The sequence below is a fragment of the Denticeps clupeoides genome, chromosome 1, assembly GCF_900700375.1.
Source record: "Denticeps clupeoides chromosome 1, fDenClu1.1, whole genome shotgun sequence".
Taxonomy (NCBI): Eukaryota; Metazoa; Chordata; class Actinopteri; order Clupeiformes; family Denticipitidae; genus Denticeps; species Denticeps clupeoides.
In genome coordinates, this window is record NC_041707.1 from 36,979,676 (window position 1) to 37,001,880 (window position 22,205).

The 22,205-nt window shown below is 48.5% G+C and overlaps 2 protein-coding genes across 2 annotated transcripts; both read left to right on the forward strand.

Moving 5' to 3' along the window:
* Window positions 1-906: 906 nt before the first annotated feature.
* On the forward strand, window positions 907-17,762 carry zbtb4 (zinc finger and BTB domain containing 4). Its single transcript, XM_028991456.1, is given in 3 exon segments — window positions 907-979; window positions 9,300-10,555; window positions 10,558-17,762. Coding segments are annotated over 2 exon segments (5,247 nt in total). The 5' UTR covers window positions 907-979; window positions 9,300-9,315; the 3' UTR covers window positions 14,565-17,762.
* Window positions 17,763-17,889: 127 nt separating this feature from the next.
* shbg (sex hormone-binding globulin) lies at window positions 17,890-22,205 on the forward strand. The gene is made up of 8 exons (XM_028991695.1): window positions 17,890-18,796; window positions 18,883-18,980; window positions 19,060-19,249; window positions 19,334-19,495; window positions 19,599-19,758; window positions 20,323-20,465; window positions 20,654-20,855; window positions 21,849-22,205. The coding sequence occupies exons 1-8, from the start codon at window positions 18,707-18,709 to the stop codon at window positions 21,986-21,988; spliced, it is 1,185 nt and encodes a 394-aa protein (XP_028847528.1). The 5' UTR covers window positions 17,890-18,706; the 3' UTR covers window positions 21,989-22,205.

Genomic DNA, 22,205 nt, shown 5'->3' on the forward strand with positions numbered 1-22,205 from the left:
GGGCCGCGGTTTAAAAACAGCCATTAATTACTGTAAATTAAGGGTTATCCATTGTTTTGTTTTTTTTATTGTTGCAAAACTGGCTTTAACTTGACAAATGCAACTTTTTGTAGTACGCGGCACACAACAGTGTATGTTTGTTGCCGGGAGTGTGTTTTGCTTGAATGACACATGCTGTGACACCCTTGTTTATGTCCCAATAAAGATGCTTTTTTTTTCCTCCAAACGCGCCGGCTGAGTGCTGTGAACATCATTTCTGGACTGCGCTCCAGCTCCCGTTGTCAACAGGCGGCCTCCCGAATTTGGTTTGTTAAAACGAGATATTTCAGCAGATCGAGAGAAGCACGCCGTGAACGTGGCTACGATGGCGATGCGCTGGACTTCATATTTCGGGCGTTCGTCCCCCTCAACTGTTGTTCTTTTAGTGAGAAAAGGACACTTTTTCTCTTTATCGGAATGCACGAAGCGCGCACCGTGGTGTTTGTCTCCCCCTGGGGCCGGACGCTGGAGGTACAATATGGCGCAGTCCATTTAAGACGCCGCCTGCTGGCCACGGCACGGAACTGCAAGCGCCCAGGAGATTGCGCTTCTGTGTGCGCAGTCAAAAGGGGAAAAAAAGTTCTAATAGAACGCGTGGTGGTAGACGCAATCACGTGCTGAAAATCAAAATGTCCTTTTACCAATATTTTACCATCGTATAGGCGTAAAATATAAACTAGTCTAACTCAACACTTAAAAACCTAATTCCTGGGTTTCTTCGTGAAGGGTTGTGTTACACTGCAGGCATGAGGGGAAGATCGAGAAGTGTTGAAGGTTCACACAGAAAGGGGGGGGGGTATGTGTGAAGGTGGGAGGGACACCAGAGGGAACTGAAGCTGCCACCGGGCTGTGCAGTTGGTTCGGCACCAGGGGGAGGCAGACGGGAATCCATCTTGGCTCACAGAGTCGGGATCTCTTATGAGAGTTCCTTCTGGCGAAGGTGAGGTATCCAGCCGTGAGTGGACTTGGTGGATTCTGTTTTTTGACTCTGGCACCAGAGTTCAGGGCTCTGCATGGCTTAAAGTTTTAGTTCAGTCACCTTAATGTGCTATAAACCTTTACACTTTTAAATCATTTTTATGGGCTTTAGATTAGTTATTCATCAGGGCACAATTCCGTATCTAGTGAACTGTTTTGTCGTCAGAAAAAAATATCTACGTATGAATTTTAGATTTAATAGAACAAAAATGATGTGTTATGTAGCGGGTTTTACATGGTATGTGTTTTTCTCATTTAAATAAAACGCATACACCCACAATCCAAACGGGTGAGAATTATGTCTCTTAATGACCATTATTTTAAATCCTGTATTTGTACAAGAACATCTTTCCAAAAAAAAAAGATAATTTGAAAAAGGGGTACTAAAGATGGCCCGGCATCATTCTGGAATCACGTCTAATTGCCGGGTTAGCAAGGGAGGAAATTGGAACGGTAGCAGGAATGTTAAGACATGCGCCTTGACGATAAATGAGAGCGAGGCTTCCGCTTAAAGAGATTCGGTGGAACAAATGAGGCCTTGGGTTGAACTGAATGCCAGTAGCCCTGGGGAACTGAAGGGAATGTCCTGTTCCCGCCATGTCGGTTTTCGTATTGCAGCTCCACTGATTCATGGTTTATTCATCTTAAGGAAAAATTATTTACAGACAATCCTCAATTTGCTGTTAAATGACCTGAGGCAGATGAAGCGCCGCTCGGGCTATTTATTGCTTGGTATATGCAAGGCAGACAAAAGTCCAGCATCGTTCATTAATTAGAAGAAGAAGGAAAAAAAAGACGGACTCATAACTCTTCATCATGCCGTGCCGGAGAAGACTCGTGAGACGCTCTCTGGCACAAATCGCACCGCAAACCTGCAGCTTTAATTACTGTAAATAGGTAATTAGAATATCTGGTGACATGCTCACAAACGCGCCGTCAGACAGCAAGTGTGTGGCGGCTCTTCCAGGAGGGAATAAAAACCAGGGGCGCTCAATTAATTGCGCCTGATTCCGCCTCCCCGTTTCAATCGGCTTAGTTTTAATCTGGACTCCTCTGTAGGCGCCAAGTCTGGCCTGCTTGGTGCTTATGTGACTCTCTCTCTCTCTCTCTCTCTCTCCACGCCTTTTCGTAAGTCTCTTCCTGCTCGTCCTACCTCTGTCACTTCCAGACGCCGCCGTCTCCCATTGTCCTCCATGTTGGCGTCTCTACTGCCTCATCTCTTTTTTTTTATTTTTTATTTTAAGCGCACGCACGTGTGGAGCGACAGGAACTACCACACGCTGACCATGTGGCCGTCCTCCTGCCTGACCAACCCTCCTTTCTTGCTTTCTTTCTGTCTTTTTTTTTCCCCCGAGTTCTCTCTCTCTCTCTCTCTCCTCTTGTGTTTCCCCCTGGCTCCCTGCCACTGACCATCTGCCTTTCTCTTTCTTTCTCTTTCTTTTTCCGCTTTTCTTTCCCCTCCATACTCCACCGCTCATCCCGTTTCCCGGACCGTCCCGGAGAGTGCAGCTTTCGGATCGGGGAATCTAATTTAAGAGCGCGCAGTGGGAACGGCACCGGGCCGCGGCTGAAGAGGCGCCTCAAAGTGCTTAGCGGTGGAGAAACTGGAAATATCAGCCGCTCGGCATCCGGGTCGCCCTTTCTGACGCCCCCCCCCCTCCCCTAGCCGAAATCCCTCCGGCCCTCCCCGACGCCTCGGCTTTGCCGAATTGTGCACATACACAACAGGGCATTCAACGGCACCCCGCCCTCCGCCAAATTCTGCCCGTTCTCTCCCACCCTCCCGGTACGGCATGCCTGACTAGCTGCCTGGAGATGAAGAAGCTAATTAATTTGATTTAGCCGTCCCTTCCCTGGCAGTGGAAAAACCAACGCCGCCAACACACGCACCAACACCGCGGCTGTCGCCACCCCCCTATCAGGCACCCCTCCCGAATGATTTTCCACCAGTCCCCTCGCTCGCTCTCTCTCTCTCTCTCTCTCTCTTTTTCCCTCCACTGTCCAGCTCCACGTACGTGGGCTTGCTCTCGGCGTGCTCCCACGGTCGCACTAAACCTCTCCACCATCTGCCCGACGCGGTACAGGGCGCCGGCGGCCATTTCTGCCACTCGATCATCCGACGCGCGCGTCCCGCGGCCGGGGGAATTTCGCGCTTCCGCCTCGCGGAACGGGCGCAGGCGTCATTCTAATTACGAGCCCGGTTTATTATTACCGCCTGCGGTGAACGCCGTCCCCCAGCACAGGCCCACGTGGTCGGCTGAACCAACGTTCGCCATTGCGCTGCGGCTGTTTGCATTTTTACATTTTATCCAGAGCGACTTCCAGTCAGTAGTTACAGGGACAGTCCCCCCCCCACTGGAGACACTCAGGGTTAAGTGTCTTGCTCAGGGACACCATGGTAGTGAGTGGGGTCTTGAACCCGGGTCTTCTGGTTCATAGGCGAGTGCGTTACCCACTAGGCCACTACCACCAATATTTTATTAACCAGCCCGCCGCTGTTGGCTAATAGTACAATAAGCAAAATAATTACTGCCGCCGTGCGTGGCGGCACGCACGAGGTCGCGGTTTACGTCAGAGGAGACGTTATGGTTGCGTCACCGGCTCCGGCACGCGGGATATTAAAAGCAAACAAAATAAGCAGGGAGCTGAAAGCTGGACACTGAAGTGATGCCAGGCAGCCCAGGAACATCATCTGGTAATTAATACCGGCAAAGAAACGGTTTGGTAATTAGATCTTGCACGGCAGGGGGAAAAAAAAAAAAAAGTAAATCACCCAGTCAACATTTTCTTCCTTGCCAGCGTTAATTTTCCAAAAAAACCAACGTGATATCGTAAAATTTGAGCCGCCACACTAAATGGGTCCCAAAAGAAATCCGTCGACGCAGCCATGGCCGCCCTGACGGCGCTAAAGATCCTGGGCCAAAATGGCACCTGCGCAGCGCAACGCCTGCTTCCCCGCGTCACGGCCGGGACCGTTCTGGACATGCCCGCCGTCCCTCCTTTCCCCCAAGCGCTCACCGGGAGGCTGGGCCAGGCCGTCTCCAGATGTCCTTTCCTCTTTCACGCTGTGGTGCTTCGGCGGCCCACCAACCCGCCAAGCGTCCGCTGACCCAGATGTCATTTAAAAATGCCCTTTGATCAGCGCTGGAAAGGGGGAGCAAAAAAAAAAAAAAAAATTGGGGGACACTTTCCTTTTTTCCCTAGACGGTGAACGAGCGTTTAATGCAAAGTTTTATACTCCTGTTTTCTCCAAAAAAAACCCAAACCCCGCCCGTTAAGCAACTCAATCTGACTTTAACTACATGTTAAGTGTTCAGTGTTTTACAAGCACACATTACGGAGCTTGATGGTAAAATCCATATTATCAGCACAAGACGACAAGATCTCAGCTTTCGGTATGATCCACATGTTTACCTGTAGCTCGGCAAGCTACGTGGCACGTCTGCAGCCACATTAGCCGGAGTCACCTAAAACCGATGGCCCTTCCTGCCGCGAACGCGCGAACAGCGCTTCCTGCGGCGCGCCGGCGGGCCGCTCGGACTCTCCCAGAGTGCAGGGCCGCACACCGGCTGCATCTACAGGACAATGCGGACGCGCAGGCACAATGAAAGCGCGCAGTGGAACGGGAGGGGGGTCGGGGGGGGGGGGACAAAAAAAAATGCGTCAAAGTTCCTCTGGAAGCCGGAGAGGTCACGGGCGCGCCGTCCAATCCAAGCGGCGTTCCCATGGAGACAAGTGTGCTGACATACAAAAAGACGGAGGGACGGGGAGGGTGGCGAAGGGGCGAAGGGAGCGACAGCCGTGTGCACGCACACGTACGTGAGGCGTGCGATTCCAGCCCGATAGAGGATGAAAGGTTCCGGAACATTCCGGCGGCTCGCCCGCCCCTCTCTTCCTCCCGTCTCTGGCCCGGAGTTAGGCGTTGCACTCGGCGGGCCCTCGGCCCCCATGAGTCACGGCTGGGACGCGGGGGGAGGGCCCGCCGGATCTGCGCGTGCAGATGTGGGAATAACAAGGGCCCGGCGGTGGCCGGCGCGCAGGTGAGGCCCACGCCCAGATGGCAGATCCAGGAAGTGCGCCGGGGCCCTCGCCAACAAAAGCACACGCAGCTAAAAGGAAATCGAAGTGCGTGCTCCCGCCCTCGCGATCTCTGCCCCCCCTCGCAAGCCCGCTTTACGACAGTTTCACTCGTTTAAAGCGTGGTTCTCGCCACCGGCCGACTCGCCCCGTCCCCCCCTCTGTCTCTCGTCTCTCTGTCCGTCTGTGCCGAGCCTTTTTTTTCTTCTTTTACAGGTTGGCACAGCTCCTGTTTGTTTTCAGCCATTTTGGGGACTGGCAGTGCTCGTAACAAACTGCTTAAATGGCGTCCTTTCGCTCTCCCTCCCTCCCTCCCTCCTCCCTCGCTCCCCCTCCCGCTCTCTCTCCTTCCCTATCGCCAGGCTTTGTGTATATAAAGTAGTGTGTGTCTGAGCGAGTGTGTGTGTTTGCTAAGAGCCGTAGTTCCAAATAAAAAGAGGATTGGTATCAAAATAGAGTTGGGGTGCTGGGGTGGGGGGAAATAGGGGAATCGTGTGTCAGGGGAAGAGTGAAGTGAGAAAAAGAGAGAGAGAGGGAGAGAGTCAGAGTGCGAGAGTCGTTTCTGCCCACTGTCTCCACACACACACACACACACACACACACGCTCAGGCAGCGGTGTGTGTGTGTGTGTGTGTGTGTGTGTGTGTGTCTCTCTCCCTGTGCTCGCCGTCTCCCACACACACACACACACACACAAGCAGACGGGGCACACACAGAAAGAGGGAGAGCGAGCGAGCGAGAGAGAGAGAGCGAGCGAGCGAGAGAGGGGGAGAGAGAGAGAGAGCGAGAACACATCGCAGCAGAGATGCAGCAGAAGGTTTTCCGAGGTACGTTGTCTTCTTGTGTGCTTGCCTAGCTGGGAAAGAGAGGGGAAGAGGCGGCTCCGTTCACCGATTCGGTTTCTCTTCCCCCCCTCCGGCCCTTCCCTCTCTCTCCCCACTTTATTGCCGCGCTCCTGGCTGTTGTTGTTTTCTGTGGACAGCAGAGATGGAAGCCTTGTTTTGGTAGTGCGTGGTGTGGTGTGGTGTGGTGTGCGGTGTGTGTGTAGCGTGTGTGTGTGTGTGAGTGTGTGTGCACGCGCGCTAATGAGGGCCTGTCTCCCTTATCCTCTCCTGTCTTGCCGGGGAACCACGCAGTTCCTTTTTCAGGGCCGATGACTCGCTCCGTGACGGTAGTGCAATACGCAGAAACTTTGCGCAGGTTTTATTTCTTTATTTGTTAACACCGACGGGGGTCCTGGGGGTCGGCTCGAGCCACTCCGGGTCGGGGTCCGGCGCGCGTCAGAGGAGACGTTAGGAATGACGTGGGCTATGTATTTTGGGAAGCGTTTTTTTTTTTTTTTTCCTCCTCCCGGCCTGATGGGTCACTTTCCACCAACTTAAGATAATAGTAGGAGGGCTACTCGCACGCCCGAGGCGGCCCGGACGCGGTGTCCGAGGCGAGAAACGGTCTGTCGAAAGCCCTCGGTGTCCCCGTTGCCGTTTTTGTCCCCAAGACTGTGTCCGTCGTGTCGCTGGGATAATCCTTCCTTTTTTTTTACTTGTCGGGAGGGCAGCGCTGGCGAGGCTTGGGAGACCAACCTGGCCCATCTCTACTCCAAAAAAGTTTCCTCGCCACCAGAAATAAAATGACCCGTGAAGCCATGCTCTGTAAAAGGTCAGAGGTCACTAACTCCTCAGGGCCTCAGGCGGGCTGTTTACGAGTTCAGAGTTGTCGCGCCCTGGGTGGCAACGTAATCCCGGCTCCGCCGGAGCTCTGGGCCGAGAAGCCAGCCAGTGCTACTCTGTCCACGCAACGAAGGGCAAAATGGCCGAGGAGGCTGCTGGTTTTCAATTCTGGCAAGGCGCTCGTCGTTTTTTGAGCCCCAGGCCTGAAAGGCAGAGGAAATGGGAAAGATCTTGTGGGGACAATGACCTCCTGCCACGTCACCGCAATCGTCCCACTTGTTTCAAGAAATCTATGGCAGCAGCCGATTTGTCAGAATTAATGAGGACGGATTCACGCACTTGCATTGCCGAATGCGGCGAGGACCTGCACGAGGAAAACGGTTGTGCTGAAGACACATTCTCCATGAACCCCAGACGCTCCCCTTTTGTCTTCGGTCAGCTCTTTCCCAGTCCCATGTTTCTTCACCCTCCATCACGTGATCTCATCTGGCCGGGTCAGCCATGCTTCCTGACCGGAGCAAAAACCCAGCTGCTGTCCCTGAAGGTAGGCCTCCATGTCGCAAAAAGTTGCCCGACCTCGCTCCACAGCGGCATTTATGATGCCCGGGAGCACGACGCTGAGAAATCCGACTGCTGATAAGAGGCGCAACCTCGAGCTGAATGCGTAATTTACCACGTACTGTCATGGCGACACGATGGAGAGATGGACACATTCAAACGAACGAGCGGAAGGTAAACAAGAGCAAACACACTAATACGTCACATACATTTGGGGCCTGACGGGGACGTGATACGAGATACAAACATTCATACGAACAATCAACCAGACAAAAACTCTGTATCGAACCGCAGAGGCGGAGTCGGCCAACCCCACCCCACCCCACAGTCAGATCGTGACACATACAGTTTCATTTAATTCATATATTTTGGCCAAGAGTTCGACTTTTAACTACACAGAGACCCCTACAATGTCTGAGCGCGTGAGGAGGCCATGGTGCGACCATTGTATGTAATGGGAGGGGTTGCACGTGTGTGTGCGCTGGGGGTGGGGCTGAAGCCCCAGACACGCTTGGCCAACTTCTTGTGTGCGGCGCTTGGGAAGGAAGTGTGTGAGCCCAACACACACCACACACACACACACAAGAGACGAAGACAAGAGCGCGTCGGGGCGGCAGATGCGTCTTCCAGATGAAATTGTGACATTTTTCGCCCCGCCCTGCCCGACTGGTCGCCACTGCCTTTTAAATCCCAGCAGGTGCACAACCGCCCTGCTGTAAATGTCTTCCTATGTCTGGGCCGTATGCCACATGCAGCATTTTTTTTTTCTTGCCGTTAACATGCACTTCCTAAAAACGATCTTGGTTCAATAACCCCCGTTGTCCGTCTGAACGTCCCTTTGACTTCATTGTTTACCCGTGTGTACTTGTGTCTTCATGGATCGCTTCTTTTTATGTACAGAAAAAGCGGCACATTTGAAGCCATTTTCATTTTGGTGTGCTTTTGCCCCCGTACGTATTTTTAGGCTCGGCAATATCTGCTCACTTCCTTTAGAACGCGCTGTGCTCGCTTCCGCACGTCAGCAGGGGACTGGGGCTTCACAGTAACCCGTCCGCTACGGATTATTTCGATTGGGGGACCGTATAGAATGCATGTGCCCGCCAGCGTGTCTCCGGGTTCCTGTTTAAAGGCTGGCCTTCTCCCGCTGTCTCCCGCTCGACTCTCCCTCTCTCCCTCCTCTCCTCGCTGCAATAACAGTGCTGACCTAGTTTCTGTGTGTTCAGGGCCGCTTGTGGAATTTTACAGAGGCCTGCCTGCCTCGGTGCCTGACTGAAAAACGCGGGCAGAAAAGCATGACTGGGGATTTTTCTCCAGTCGCATCGTTACTGCTGCTCCACGGCAGATCCCAGCTCGACCGGCCATTTTGGTGGCGAAGGGAGGAAAGCGCGACGGCGAAAGAAGCGACATTTTAGAAGGCATTTTGAGGGAGTGCCTTTCTTCAGTAGCAGGGCGGCTGAAAACCTCTACGGCGGGTTTTTTTTTTTCTGAGGCGTAATGGAAATGAGGAGCAGCGCTGCTTGTCCTTTCTGGCCTTGCTGCGACAGATCCGACCGGATGCATAGGACGGAAAAACAACCCCCCCCTTCCCTATTCCTCCTCCTTCTTCTGCTAACACACACACACGCGCGCACACACACTATCGCTTAGAAACGTGTCAGACAGACAACATAACATCACAAAATCTCAAAAGAGCACCGACTCAAAGGAACGCAGAGTTCCTTGAGGATTAGAGTAAGTGCTTATTTTCAGGCCCATCACTATGTGACTTGTATTCCTGGATATCTTGATTGTATCTGAGCAGCGTTCAATTAAGGGACAACTTGTAGCTCAGACAAGCTGATCTCTCACAGCACTTCCGCAATCCTGACGTACCGAAATCAGCTTCTGCTCTCCGCACCCTTATGCAACACCCTAGCATGTTACTGTCTGTTGATTAAGATGCCACAATCTCATAATGTGTAACATTTTTTTTTTTTGCAGGTTTGCGGGTAGGGCCATGGTGTCCCAGGCCATGTTCTGGGACCCCCTCTACGCAGACGTCCTCCTATTACAGCTGAACGAGCAGCGTCTGGCGAACCCCGCCCCATTCTGTGACCTTACACTCATCACCACCGACAACGCCAAGTTCCATGCCCATAAGAGCATCTTAGCTGCCTGCAGAACTTACTTCCACCAGCTGCTGTCTTCCCCACCCACCACTCCTCCCTGTGGTCCTTCCTCTTCTACTACTCCAAGGACTGACAGGGTTGTTGAACTGCCTTACCCCCAATCCAGAGTGTTGTCAGACCTGCTGGACTACATCTACACCTCTTGTGGCGTTGGTGAAACTAAACATCTGACAGAGGTGGGCCACAGCCTGGGTGTGCCTTTCGTTGCTGGCCTGGTGACCGAGCAGAGCAGTCAGATGAAAAGCAAAAAAGTGAAAGGAAACAGAATGGAGGATGATAGTGACAGGGCAGATGGCGGAAAAACAACAAATATATCCCTCCGTTTTCCCCTGTGTGCAGAATTGCCTGATCCAACTGCACAAAACCGCTGTTCCACTCTCTCTCCCCACTCCCCCTCTTCTCACGAGCGAGGCCATCGGGAGGCACCATGGAAAATGGATGCCACGATGGACAAAAAGCTGCCTCGATTGCCAAAAGAATCCAACACGCCATCGGCCACCTGCTCCTCCTCACCCATTGATCTCACCGCAGCGGTCGGAAAGGACTATAAATCCCCTCCAGTTTTTCCCACAGCTGGTCCTGACCCCCAGTTTCAGAGACCATCCTTAAGGCCCTCCCCTGGACCAACAGTTGGCAATTCAGGACCGGCAGTTGGGGGCGGTCTTCTTAACGGCACCAACCCAGAGCACTCAACGACAGAGACGGCGCATATCCTGTTCAACCTGAGCACTAGGGCCTACCAGGGCCATGGGAGCAGAGACCTAGAGAGAAGGATGGACCACAGTCCAAAAGGAAACCATGAAAATGGAGACAGTCCCCATGGTGAGCTGGGCTTTTTGCAGCCCATCAACCCCCCTCCTCCTCCTCCTCCTCCACCTCTTCTCCATTCTGCTGCTTCTCTTACTCCACCTCCACCTCCTGATACATTTCTGAGTCCCCCTCAAGACATCCCAAAGCCAGAGCTTCTGTGTGGGGTATGCCACCGTCTTTTCAGCACTGCCTCCTCCCTCACTGTCCACATGAGGCTGCACAGAGGTGGACGAGCCCTCAGCTGCCGCCACTGTGGCAAGCCTTTATCCATAACAAAAGACTGCAGTCCCATGAGGCCACGTGCAGGCAGTCCTTACCAGTTCTGCCCATCCAGCCCAAAGAGGAGCCATTGGACAAGGCGGAGGAAGAGCTGGGAGATAATCCTGCAGAAGGAGCTCCCTCACAGATGGACCAAGCGCTTGGCCCCTGCCGTCGAGTAAAGAAAGGACGTGGATTCCTGGGACGTCACCGTGTGTCATTTACTCAGACTGATGGGCTGAGTGAGGATGACCACTTTATCAAGGTGGTGGATGGGCATATTATTTACTTCTGCACTGTTTGCGAACGCTCCTACATGACCCTGTCTAGTCTGAAAAGGCACTCAAATGTGCACTCATGGAGGCGCAAGTACCCCTGCCATTTTTGTGATAAAGTCTTTGCACTGGCAGAGTATCGCACCAAACATGAGGTCTGGCACACAGGTGAACGGCGCTACCAGTGCATCTTCTGTTGGGAAGCATTTCCCACCTACTACAACCTCAAGACGCACCAGAAGGCCTTCCATGGCATCAGCCCCAGCCTCATCTCCAGTGAAAAGACAGCAAATGGTGGCTATAAGCAAAAAGTCAATGCTCTCAAGCTGTACCGCCTGCTGCCAATGCGCTCTCAGAAAAGACCTTATAAAACATACAGTCACTCACTGGCTGATGGACTGTTACTCACGCCTGACACAGGAATCCCCCTGCCCTTGTCTATGGACTGTAGTCTACCTACTCCACTGGCTCCCAGTAACCAACAATCACTCATTGGTGACACTCATCATGACCTGAAGGAAGACCCAGATGGCTTCCCTGTAAACATATGTCTGGATGAGGAGGGAATCTCAAAGCTGGCTGCTGCCCAAAAAGCCATGGCAGTGGGAGCAAGTGTCGAGGGAAACACGTCTGAGCTGGGGCAGCCTGGCAACATTAGGGGTCAGAAGAACCTCCTAGGAGATTGTGGTAAAGCAACATCAGTTTCCTCTGTCATCACCTATGGACACCCCAAGCCATCAGTGATTGTCCATGGCACAGCCATGTCATCTTCTGTAATTGTTCACAGTAACCAGATCTTTTCTGGGGGCACCAAAAGCCCCCTAAACAGCTCCTCCCCTCTACCTAACAATGAGCCATTGGCAAAAGCTTCACAGCTGCCACCAAAAAAACATTCACAAAAAGAGCGTTTTGATACCCATGAAGAAGTGGACGATTCAGAACAAACAAAAACACACAAGGCAAGGCAGACAGATGCAGTTAAGCACCATAAGGCACGCAAGGTGCACAACAAGAGTTGTTCTTCTGGAAAGTCATCCACCGAACCAGCCACCTCAGAGGCCAAGGGCCCAGGACCTCTCTGCCAGATCACTGTACGAATCGGAGAGGAGGCAATTGTCAAACGAAGCATTTCAGAAACAGACCTAATGAGAGATAAAAGTATGCCTCCCTGTAAAGCAAAAAAGAACGACACCTCTGATGAGGATCAAAGACAGTCCAGACACCCACATCATCATCATCGTCACAAGCACCGCTCTCACCGAAGCGCCAGCCAGGAAAACACAAGTGGAGAGCTCCAAAAGAATACAGCCAAAAGCCCTGTCAAAGTCAGGAAGTATTTCTTCCGTCAGGAGGTGCGGGAAGAGGAAAGTGACCAAGACACTGAGGACAATCTGTGGAGGCCATACTACTCCTACAAGCCTAAACGGAAGGCACCACATATCCAAAAGGCAAAGGGCTGGCAACGGAAAATGCATTACAAGCGATCTCTTAGACTGCTGAGGAGAGTCGACAGAACCGTGAACTACACCGATAAAGAGGCGGAAGAAGAAGAGGATGAGGAGGACAAGGAAGATGTTAAGAAAGAGGAGGAACAAAGTACAACAGTCAAAGATAAGAAAACTATTACAAACACGGCACATATTGCTTCCCAAGTGGAAAAACAAAACAAGAATCATCTTGTGGTAAAAGAGGAACAGTCTCCTACTACATTTTTTTCTGCTGACCCAAAACCCTTCATGGACACCTCAATGCCATCAAAAGACAAATCTGAGAGACAATGGCCAATGGGACAGGCTGCAGAGTGTGGCACATGTGGGCGGTGGTTCTCCAGCTCAAAAAAACGAGACAAGCACGAGCTTACACACTTACTAGAATTTGTGTGCATGCTATGTCAAGCTTCATTTACTTCCCAGTCAAAGCTTGAAGAGCACCAGAAATTCCATCATCCCAAAACCAATTCACTCCACCCACCAGCCTCTTTTCCTTCAACTAATGGAGATGATGCCATGGGAATGGAGGAGGGAGAGGACACTGTTAGGAGCATTAGGGAAATGGGTTGTCCAGCTCGTGTAGGTAGGAGGCCCTTAGTTAGACATACCTGCCCGCACTGTGGTAAGGTATGTAAGACAGCAACAGCACTGGGCCGCCACCTTAAACGACACGAAAGTGGCGATTCAACAGACACTCAAGAGACACAACCAACCATGCCCAGTGCAAGCCCAAAAACAAATGGCCAGACTCTGAGCAGAGAGCCAGAAACAAACAGTGGAAATCTTCAGCCTACCACCGTAATTAATTACACTTCATTAGCTACCCAATCAGTACAGCAACACCCAGTATCCAGTAAATGTGATCAGTCAACAAGCCAGAATCAGTCAAATGAAATGAAAGCCAAGAGTCCAATCATATGGCAATGCGGTGAACCAGAAACTGTGACTTTTGAAAGAGAAGCCAGTCCACAGGGTACAAGGCCTTTGCCAGAAAACGTCCCCAAATTGACAACTAACAGGCACAACATTCTGTCATCACCTAGCACTGTACTTGTCTTGAATGGTGCAGAGTGCTTGGACTATAGAACAACAAAAAAGAAGAACCTTGATGTTCTTGATCAGAGAAAGAGCGTTCCTATAGACAGACCTGCTGACAGGCCAAGTGCCACTTGCTCGATTAAGTCATCCAAATCCCAGGTAAAAACAGACAATGCTTCAGCAATGTCCATGTCTACTGAACCTGTCAGAGGAATTCATTTGATCCAAGACGGACCCTCAGACAAAACAAAACAGGGTAAAAAGGAGTCTTGTGCGCTTTACAGTAATGCCCAAGAGGCTCAGGATCTTATGGTCCCAATCTTGTCCCAGAGCCCCTGCAACATCCAAGCCCAGGACCTGACTATGCCAACCATCCTGGCAAGGGAGAGGGAGCGAGCACAACAGTCAGCCAATCCCCAGGCCGAGCACCCTAGAGACATGCAGGGCGTTCTGCTTGTACCCAAAGAGGAGCCAATGAGCCCTGTTCCGTCTCCAAAATGTTCCGTTGTTCAAACCACTACAACCTGCACTCCACAGAAGCTCTCAAAGTCTCCTCAGTGTTCTCCAAATGCTGTTGACCTGCACACGACTGCACACCAGGAATTGGCACATTCCCGGCGTGTTAGCCGCAGCACTGACAGACATGGACTAATGCTACAAGCTAGTTCAGCGGGTGGCATTGAGCGACCCTCTGCCCATGCTCTGCTGCTTCCCAGGGCATCAGAACCTAAGCATGAGGAGACACCTATTAGCACTCCAATGGACCCTCAGAGGGAGGGCACTGGCTACCCCGTCCAGGATCTGCCCCTGCCACTGATTACCCCTGGAGGCTTCCGCTCTGGAAAGAAGCAGGATGACAATCTTCTGATGTCTTATCCTTCAGGCCATCTTCCCTTTGGATCATTGGGCAAAGTGGTCCCACATGGGGATCTGGCCAAACTGCCCTTTTACCCTGATCCTTACCACCTACTGTATAGCCCACAGCTGCTAGCGTACCCTTATAATCTAGCTGCCCTCCCTATGGCCCTAAACATGATGGCACCTGGGGACAAGGCCGAGTCTCTGCCCTTCCTGCCTGCCCTTTTCAACTACGCTGCAGCTGCTGCCCCTTATATGGGGACGGCGCCACACACCTTAGTGGCAAACCCCGCCCTGTACAGCAGCAGTAGCAGCAGCGGCAAAAAACGGGACAGCGCCAACCCATGAGAGAAGATGCTACAGTGTGCACCTAAGGAATATTTAAGTAAAAAAAGGAGACAGAGCCTTTGAGTGAGGGCTTTTTTTTTTGTTTGTTTTTTTTTTTTTTTTTTTTGCTTTTTGGTAAACACTCTCACAGTCCTTGCCTCTCTTTTTGTAGTGATGAGACCTAGGCTAATTTTTAGAGAAGGGGGTAAAGGGATGAACCAGGGGTTTTCAGAGGGAAGGGGAGAGAAGCAACAGCAGGGAAGAGAAAGGACAGATACCCTGCCCTCCCAGCCTCCCTCTCTCTCGCCTTCATTCTGATCAAATGTGCCTCCAGTGCACTGCTCCTTTAGTCCAGTCTTTCTGTCGTAGTTGTAGAGCTTGACAATTTGTGCTCTCAGACTCCTAATGTTAATAACTCTACTATAACAAAAAGTAATAACAGCTAACAGGGTGTGTGTTTTCCTACAGTTAGTACAGTCTGCTTCCCTTTATAGTGGCCGTATGATAATAATAACTATATTATTATAAATAATATGAATGCTAATGATGTGACACCTCAAACTGAGGCTAAAGCTTTCGTTTTAGTGGAGGAAAGGGACGAGCTGGATTGGCCTTCATTCAACACAATATCAGACAGATGTTTGCTTGTGTGTCTCGCAGGTTTCGGGCAGATTCAAGAGTGTGTGCCTGTCGTATGTGTGTGCCGGTCGTGTGAACACATATTGTGAAGACACAGAGAGCATTTGTAATCTGTGTATGTGAGCGGGATTGTGCAGGCACGCACTTATGGTTTCTGTGTATGCGCGTGCGTGCGTGCGTGTGAGTTTACACTTGCTTATGTGGCTACTATCAGCTGCATGGCTTTTTTATCCATTCCACAGAGATCTGAGGTTGCACATCATTCCTGTTTCTAGTTGGGTTAGCCTTTGGTAGGTAAACTTTGAGACCAGATAGGACCCCCTTTCCCATTTTCAGTCTAAGCGTAGTAAGCCCAACTCAAGATGGAGGCTGGAATCTAGTCTGTGCCTGTTTGTGTGTATATATACATATATAAATATATAAATATAATGCCTCTAACCGACTAACAAAGACCATGGTGGCCAGATGATAAAAAATCAAGATCAGTCAAAGGCTGTTTCTGTTTTCCTCTTCCCCTACTGCATATCCACAAGAAACTAGACATGCCGAGTTCTGCTATAAATCTGGCCACCAGACAAGAAGTTAGAGTAGCTGGTCCATGTACTTCCAGTTCTCCTGCATTTCTTCTCATTTCTTCCACTGATTAAAAACAATAGTAATAATAGTAAAACATGAATTTATTGAATTAAAAAGTAGCGCCAATAGCAAATGATCTCAAACTTATCTTAGTGGCCTTTCTATCCCAGCTTCCCCTGGTGTCCAACCAAAGACACACTATTAACTTGGCTGAGTCTGAGAGTGTAGTGAAAAGGAGGTAGGGAGAGAGACAGAACGAGAAGCCAACGTGTTTCATTTTACACAAATGAATTATTTGAGAATGTGAATAAGCGCAACTCTCTCCATTTAGATGTTTCGGGGTCAGAGCTGCCTTGCATTCTAGTCAGGCATAGCTGGTGACAACACATGATGTTCTAGAGAGTTCTGCTACGTGCCAGCCTGCGCTTCCTTTAGCCACTAGCAGCTCCTCTCTTCCCTTCTCCACCACCGAATGGATAACAGGGATGACGTCAGCCACTCCTGACATTATCACAGAGTCTCAGTAGGGGTTGGGCTTAGGGTCCATTGTACCGGAGTTCCCCTTAGATGCCTGCTGGGAGTGTTGTTTTTTTTCTGTTATGTGCGTATCTCTCTGTGATTTTTTATACAATTTTTTTTTATGTATTCCCTCTTTTGGTAGAAAGAAAACGGTTCTGCGGAAAGGGTTTTTGAGTACACATAAATATGAATGTAATTTTAGTCATGAGGTTAATGAAGTACATAAGAAAAAAAGCATTATGGTAGATGGATTCTGTTTTCTGACTTGAAAATTAACATGTAATGAACCGTTATGAAGTCTTGGTATATATACAGTAGTACTAGGAACATGGCAACAAACTTGGGTTCAGTATCCACAACGCATGACCAACACTTGCTTCCTTCAAAGCATCCTTTCTGGTGTTGTCCGAACTGTCACTCACTAATTTCACCTCTGAGATTCTTTTCTTTTCACTCCCATTTCGCCCCAATCTCCGTCCTCTTTATACCTGTACCCCTCCTTTTCAAAGATCTAAAACCAAAAGCAACAGAAGCCACGTCTTATGTTTGTTTTAATCTGTACGGGCTCTGTGTAATTACCCCAACACTACTGCACAGACCCCCTTCCAGATCCCGCCCTGCCCGACCAAGCCCTACCTCACCCCACGCCTCGTCTCCGGACCCCTTTCCAAAACATTTCACAGCCTGCCTTTGAAGAGTGTGTGCGCATTTGAAAAGGAACAAAAAAAAAAGTGCGACTAATGCCCCAACACTGATTGTTTCCATAGTGGACAAAGCACAGCCTGACAAACTGTAGAATCCGATGTGGGTTTGATGGGGTGTGGTTACAAGCCTTGGTTGCAAGTGTGCAGAGGGGAACGAATAAAACCAAAACAATCGCCATGTTCCTTGGTAGCATGGGGGTAACGCTGTTAACTCTGGCTCTGTCCTGCATTGCTTCTATGAACTCCCTCATTCATGTAGTCAACTATGAACAGGCAATGAACGGCAAGAGTTATCATGGGTGAACAGCTGATGAAAAATGCACATGCATTGGATGCTATTATCCACTGAAACACCGAACTGTGTGGCGCGCTACTATCTGCAGGTATTCTACTTGCTTTGTCCATTTTCAAGCACGACGTAACTGGAAATATCAGGACAAAATCAAAAAGACTTTACTGGCTGTGTGCAATGAGGGATGGCTGTAGTTATATGAACGTGGATTCATTGTCTATGTTCATGTTAAAGTGATACCGCGCCATAGTTTTAGAAGCCATCGATATGTATGCGAGGGTTTTAAAGTGATGTTCATAATGAGTTAGTCCTATTTCACTGAAAGGCTTGTAGCCACAATGCACCCAAACAACTCCACTGGTTTTTAATATATTATTATTATTATTATTATTATTATTTTGTCGTTGTTGTTCTCCGTTCTCTCCCTCTCTCTTTCTCTCTCTCTCCATGCTACAATCATACAAATAAAGTATTAACCTGATGACCCAATCTTATGAGCCAAAAGTGTTTCTTTTACTATTAAAGGGTTGTTTGTGTGCTATATAATAATAATACTTTATGATTATTACTTATTATTATTAATATGAGGTTGTAGTTTAAATAATTTTCCACCAGAGGGTGATATGGACTCAGTTCTGTTGGCTAAAAAGCCAATAAAAAATGTATATGTCTTCATGCAAGTTTTGCTATTGATATTTTTAAAATGTCGGTCGCTATTTTGGCGAAGGGAATAAGAGCCATCAGACAACTAGAGAACAACCCCACCATCAGGGTACGTGACTATTACCAGCTTCACTAGCACAGAATCACATGGCTGTTTTTCGGTTGGGGTCTTTACTCCCACGCACCCTCACCACACACACAGCACTCGCTCGTGGCTTTCAAGGTTGCCCTGGAACAGGCAAACAAACATCAAACATTTCACAAAGGTCATCTGTTTTGCAAACACGGACCGACTGAGCTGTCCAGCTCCAGGGTAGTTAAAGACCCGACTTCGCAAGCGAGCCTTATCTTCCCCGTACAGCTGCTTATGGAACTAAATCCCAGCGTAATTGCAAATATTAAAACCGTTTCGCACCTCCACCAATGCACATTAATTTAATTTGATTGAAATCTACACACCATCATTTGGTGTACATTAAAACTTGTGAAAATTGAATAGTTGAGCCAATGGAAAACAAGCATGTCTACAAATCCAGTGCAGACTTTCTGACCACGGGCATCCCTATTTAGCATGACCCCCAGTCAACATAGACACACTCACGCACGCAAACACTCTTTTATTTCCAGCCTGGCTGGTAGAAGCCGGAATTGACCATCGTCCTATCAGATATTTCTGAGGGACAGGAGAGTGAGTGACTGACCTTTGGTAGGCTCTGTCTAGTCTGGTGGCTGCAGGTCTGTGCGCAACACACTCAGCTGTGCACTAAGCCATGGAGCTCACAAACGCTGGTTTAGGGGTGCTGCTCCTTGCCTTCTTTACTGCTTGGGAGGGAACTGGGTCCCAAAGTCTAAAAGTAAAGGTAAGCAACCTATTGATCTATCTATGCATCTCTAGCCATCTATCTAGAACAGTGAATCAGTAAGACTGGTTGAAACTCTGTCTTAGAGAACGTTTCCAAGCACTGGCATCATCAACCTTGGCAACAGAGACAACAAATGGACTCCTTTAATGAACATCAGCACCAAACTGTCTGAAATCACCAGGTCTGCCTCTGTCTGACCTTCTTGGCATTCATCGATACGTTTGATCAGGTTTTACCAAGAAATATGTTTCCCTCTACAGAATCACATCTCATTTTGAGTTCCGAACCTTTGACCCAGAGGGTGCCATATTCTACGGGGATACCAGAGATGGACAAGACTGGTTTGTTCTCTCCTTGCGAGGGGGCATTCCAGAAATGCAAATTGGCAAAGCCGACATCCTGGTCTCTGTGACAGGTGGACCTAAACTCAATGATGGCCTCTGGCATAAGGTTTTGAGATATTTTCATAGTACCTGATAACCTTGTTGCTACAGGTCTTGCACTGTGAAGTCTGGAGTGGAATTTTGCTTACAGATGGAACTACGCAGCGAAGGCATGCTTGTGGTGCTGGAGGTGGACAACAAGAAAGAGCTGGTGGTGGGACTGCACTCTAAAGAAGCTCAGGCAAACATGACAGGATACATCAGGCTCGCTCTTGGTGGGATCCTGGTGGATGAGAAGAAACTTGTTTTTCAGGTCTGTCCTTCGCAAAAAATTAAGCTTTGATTATATCGCTAAAAAAACTGCTCCGTCCATTCATGGGTTTACCTCCATCCCTTCAAATCTTTCTCCAATTCAGTTTGGGCCTCTCATGGATGGATGTTTAAGGCAAGGCCACTGGTTAAATCTCAGCTCTCCATGGGATACTACACTGGAGGTGATGCCCACGGCCTGCTTCCCGAAGATCAAAAAAGGAAGCTTCTTCCCTGGGACCGGATTAGCCGCCTTCAACACCTCTGGTGAGAAACAGCCGATTGAACACAGAGATGATGTATTCAGTTCAGTGACCATTTAATACATTTATAAACTAGTCCAGACGCTGAACTGAAGATCTGATGAGGGCAACATTAATAATGAGCACCAAACACTGTCATTAGAGAGCTTCCTAATCTAAGGCTAAAATGAGCTAAAATGAACAGGTTAGCTCGGATTCTATAATCTGATTGGCCAAAGCAAATTCTAAGTCACTGTAATCATACAGGAGATGGAGTGCAGTCTGACGTCTTTACTAACTGACATAAAAACAGGAAATAAAACCTACTTCTCTTGTATGTGTCATTGTATTTTGATCACTGAAGACTTTTGGCGAGGATGTACCAAAAATGTTTCGGTAATGTTTGCTTTGGCAGAACATCCCAGTGACTAAGACAAACTGAATGATTATAAAAACAGATCATTAAACATAAAATGCTCCCAGATCTGAAGGGAATAAAATAAAAAAGGGTCTATTGTTCATACAGAAGCTTGGGTCCTTTCAGATCTGGTCGAAACGTGACTAATTTGTCTGGCTTGTTTGAACACAGACCTCCCAGGACCCTCCCTGGAAGACACTATCTCTATTTCAGTCAACATGTCCTCAGATGACTGGAGCGGGACTCTGATGTACATGCAGGTTCTCCCTTCCCGCTCGGCTACACTAAGAGTGACGGGACAAAGCAAAGCCAAGGTGACAGTTTTTGGGGACATGCCCCCTACATTTCATGCATCAGTATTTTCCAGTCACTCTTACTTTAGGAAGTAACAAAAATCGACAATCAAAATGACCATAATGACACAATTAAGATCAACAATGCCACCTGCAACATCAGTTCATCAGTACGCGCCGTTTAATGCACCATTTTCTCCCCGTCACAGAAGCTGTCAGTGACCCTCAGCACAGAATCTGGTGCTGAAAATTATGACATTGAGATAGACTCACCTAACTTTCATCTTGCAATCCTGAGAAACACCATGACCTTTAAACTGCACAACGAAGAAATTAAACTGCAAGACAACAACCAGGACTTCCTAGCCAGATGGAAGGAGGGCATGCTACTGGCTTTCGGAGGTGTCCCAGGTAGGACAGCGGTCATTTCCATTTTAGAATCAACACCGGTTCGGTTTTGTTGTGCTGATTTGTAGTAGACGATATCAAAATGTCAGTGCCCGATTCCAAGGCAAATCATCTGATCTGTTTATATCATTTGGAGTTATAGAACACAGATTCAGGAGATCAAGCAATGCACACAAAAAAAACAATTAATGAGGCCTAGGGGATTAATATGATAATTATTATGCTAGTTTGGTTAATAGGTGGTTAGGGAGCAAACCATTCATTCTGAATGGAGATCCTCCAGAACATTCCCAAGAGTTGGCGCTTTGTCGCCACCTATGGGTGAGGATGAGCCACAAACTTTATGCTTCTCCAAATTGTAATATAGTGCATATATACATAACAAAGAAATTAACTTCACTCCTGAACACTTTTCATTCAACTGGCGGATTTATACTAGCACTACATCATAATAAATTTGCTCACAATCTTTTTTGCTATGTAAAAATGGTCATAATCGAATTTTTCTATGGGCAGTTATTTTAATTTGGCATCACAAATTACTAATAGTTTAGAAAAAATGAATAATGGGGCTACTGGTATAGGCTCTTCTGTGTTGATATCTGTGTTCTGTAATCCCTATGTTAAAATGCTAAATTTGATAAATCAACAGATTCAGTTAGAGAAACAATGTTTCTTTTAAATATTATTTCTGTTGTCCCCATATAAATGTCCCCATATGTCCCCATTTAACTATTTTTGTTGTCCCCATATAAATAAGGCTTGGCACAGTATGCTGGCTATGAAAAATGTAGTGCAATTAAAAAAAATGAGATTATGACTCAAATACACATTTCAAATACCTACCACATGGCCACAGAAAGGTTTAAAAATCAACCAAAGTAACATGCACTGATTAAATCAGCATCTAACGGCATCATATAAAATGATAAGACAATGTTTATGATTATATGATCCTGGGTGTGTTGACTTTCATGCACTCTTTTTCCCCCACAGGTGACAGTGTGGAAAACAAAGGTTCTGACTACCTGGAAGGCTGTGTGGATTCCATCCACATCCAGGGGAATGAAGTGGATTTAGATGAGGCCTTGTTCAAAGATCCATCTGTCTTTTCCCATAGCTGTCCTGTTAGTTAACTAGTTTTGGACACTGTAAAGCTTAGTTATTCTCTCCTTTCACTGATACACATACCTCACATCGGTCCATGACGGTACTTAAACAGTATTTAAACAGTGCAGGTTTCAACAGTGTCCAGGTGTCAGACAATGGAGATTAGTGGCTCAAAACCATACACGTACAGTACAGGCCAAAAGTTTGGACACACCTTCTCATTCAATGTGTTTTCTTTATTTT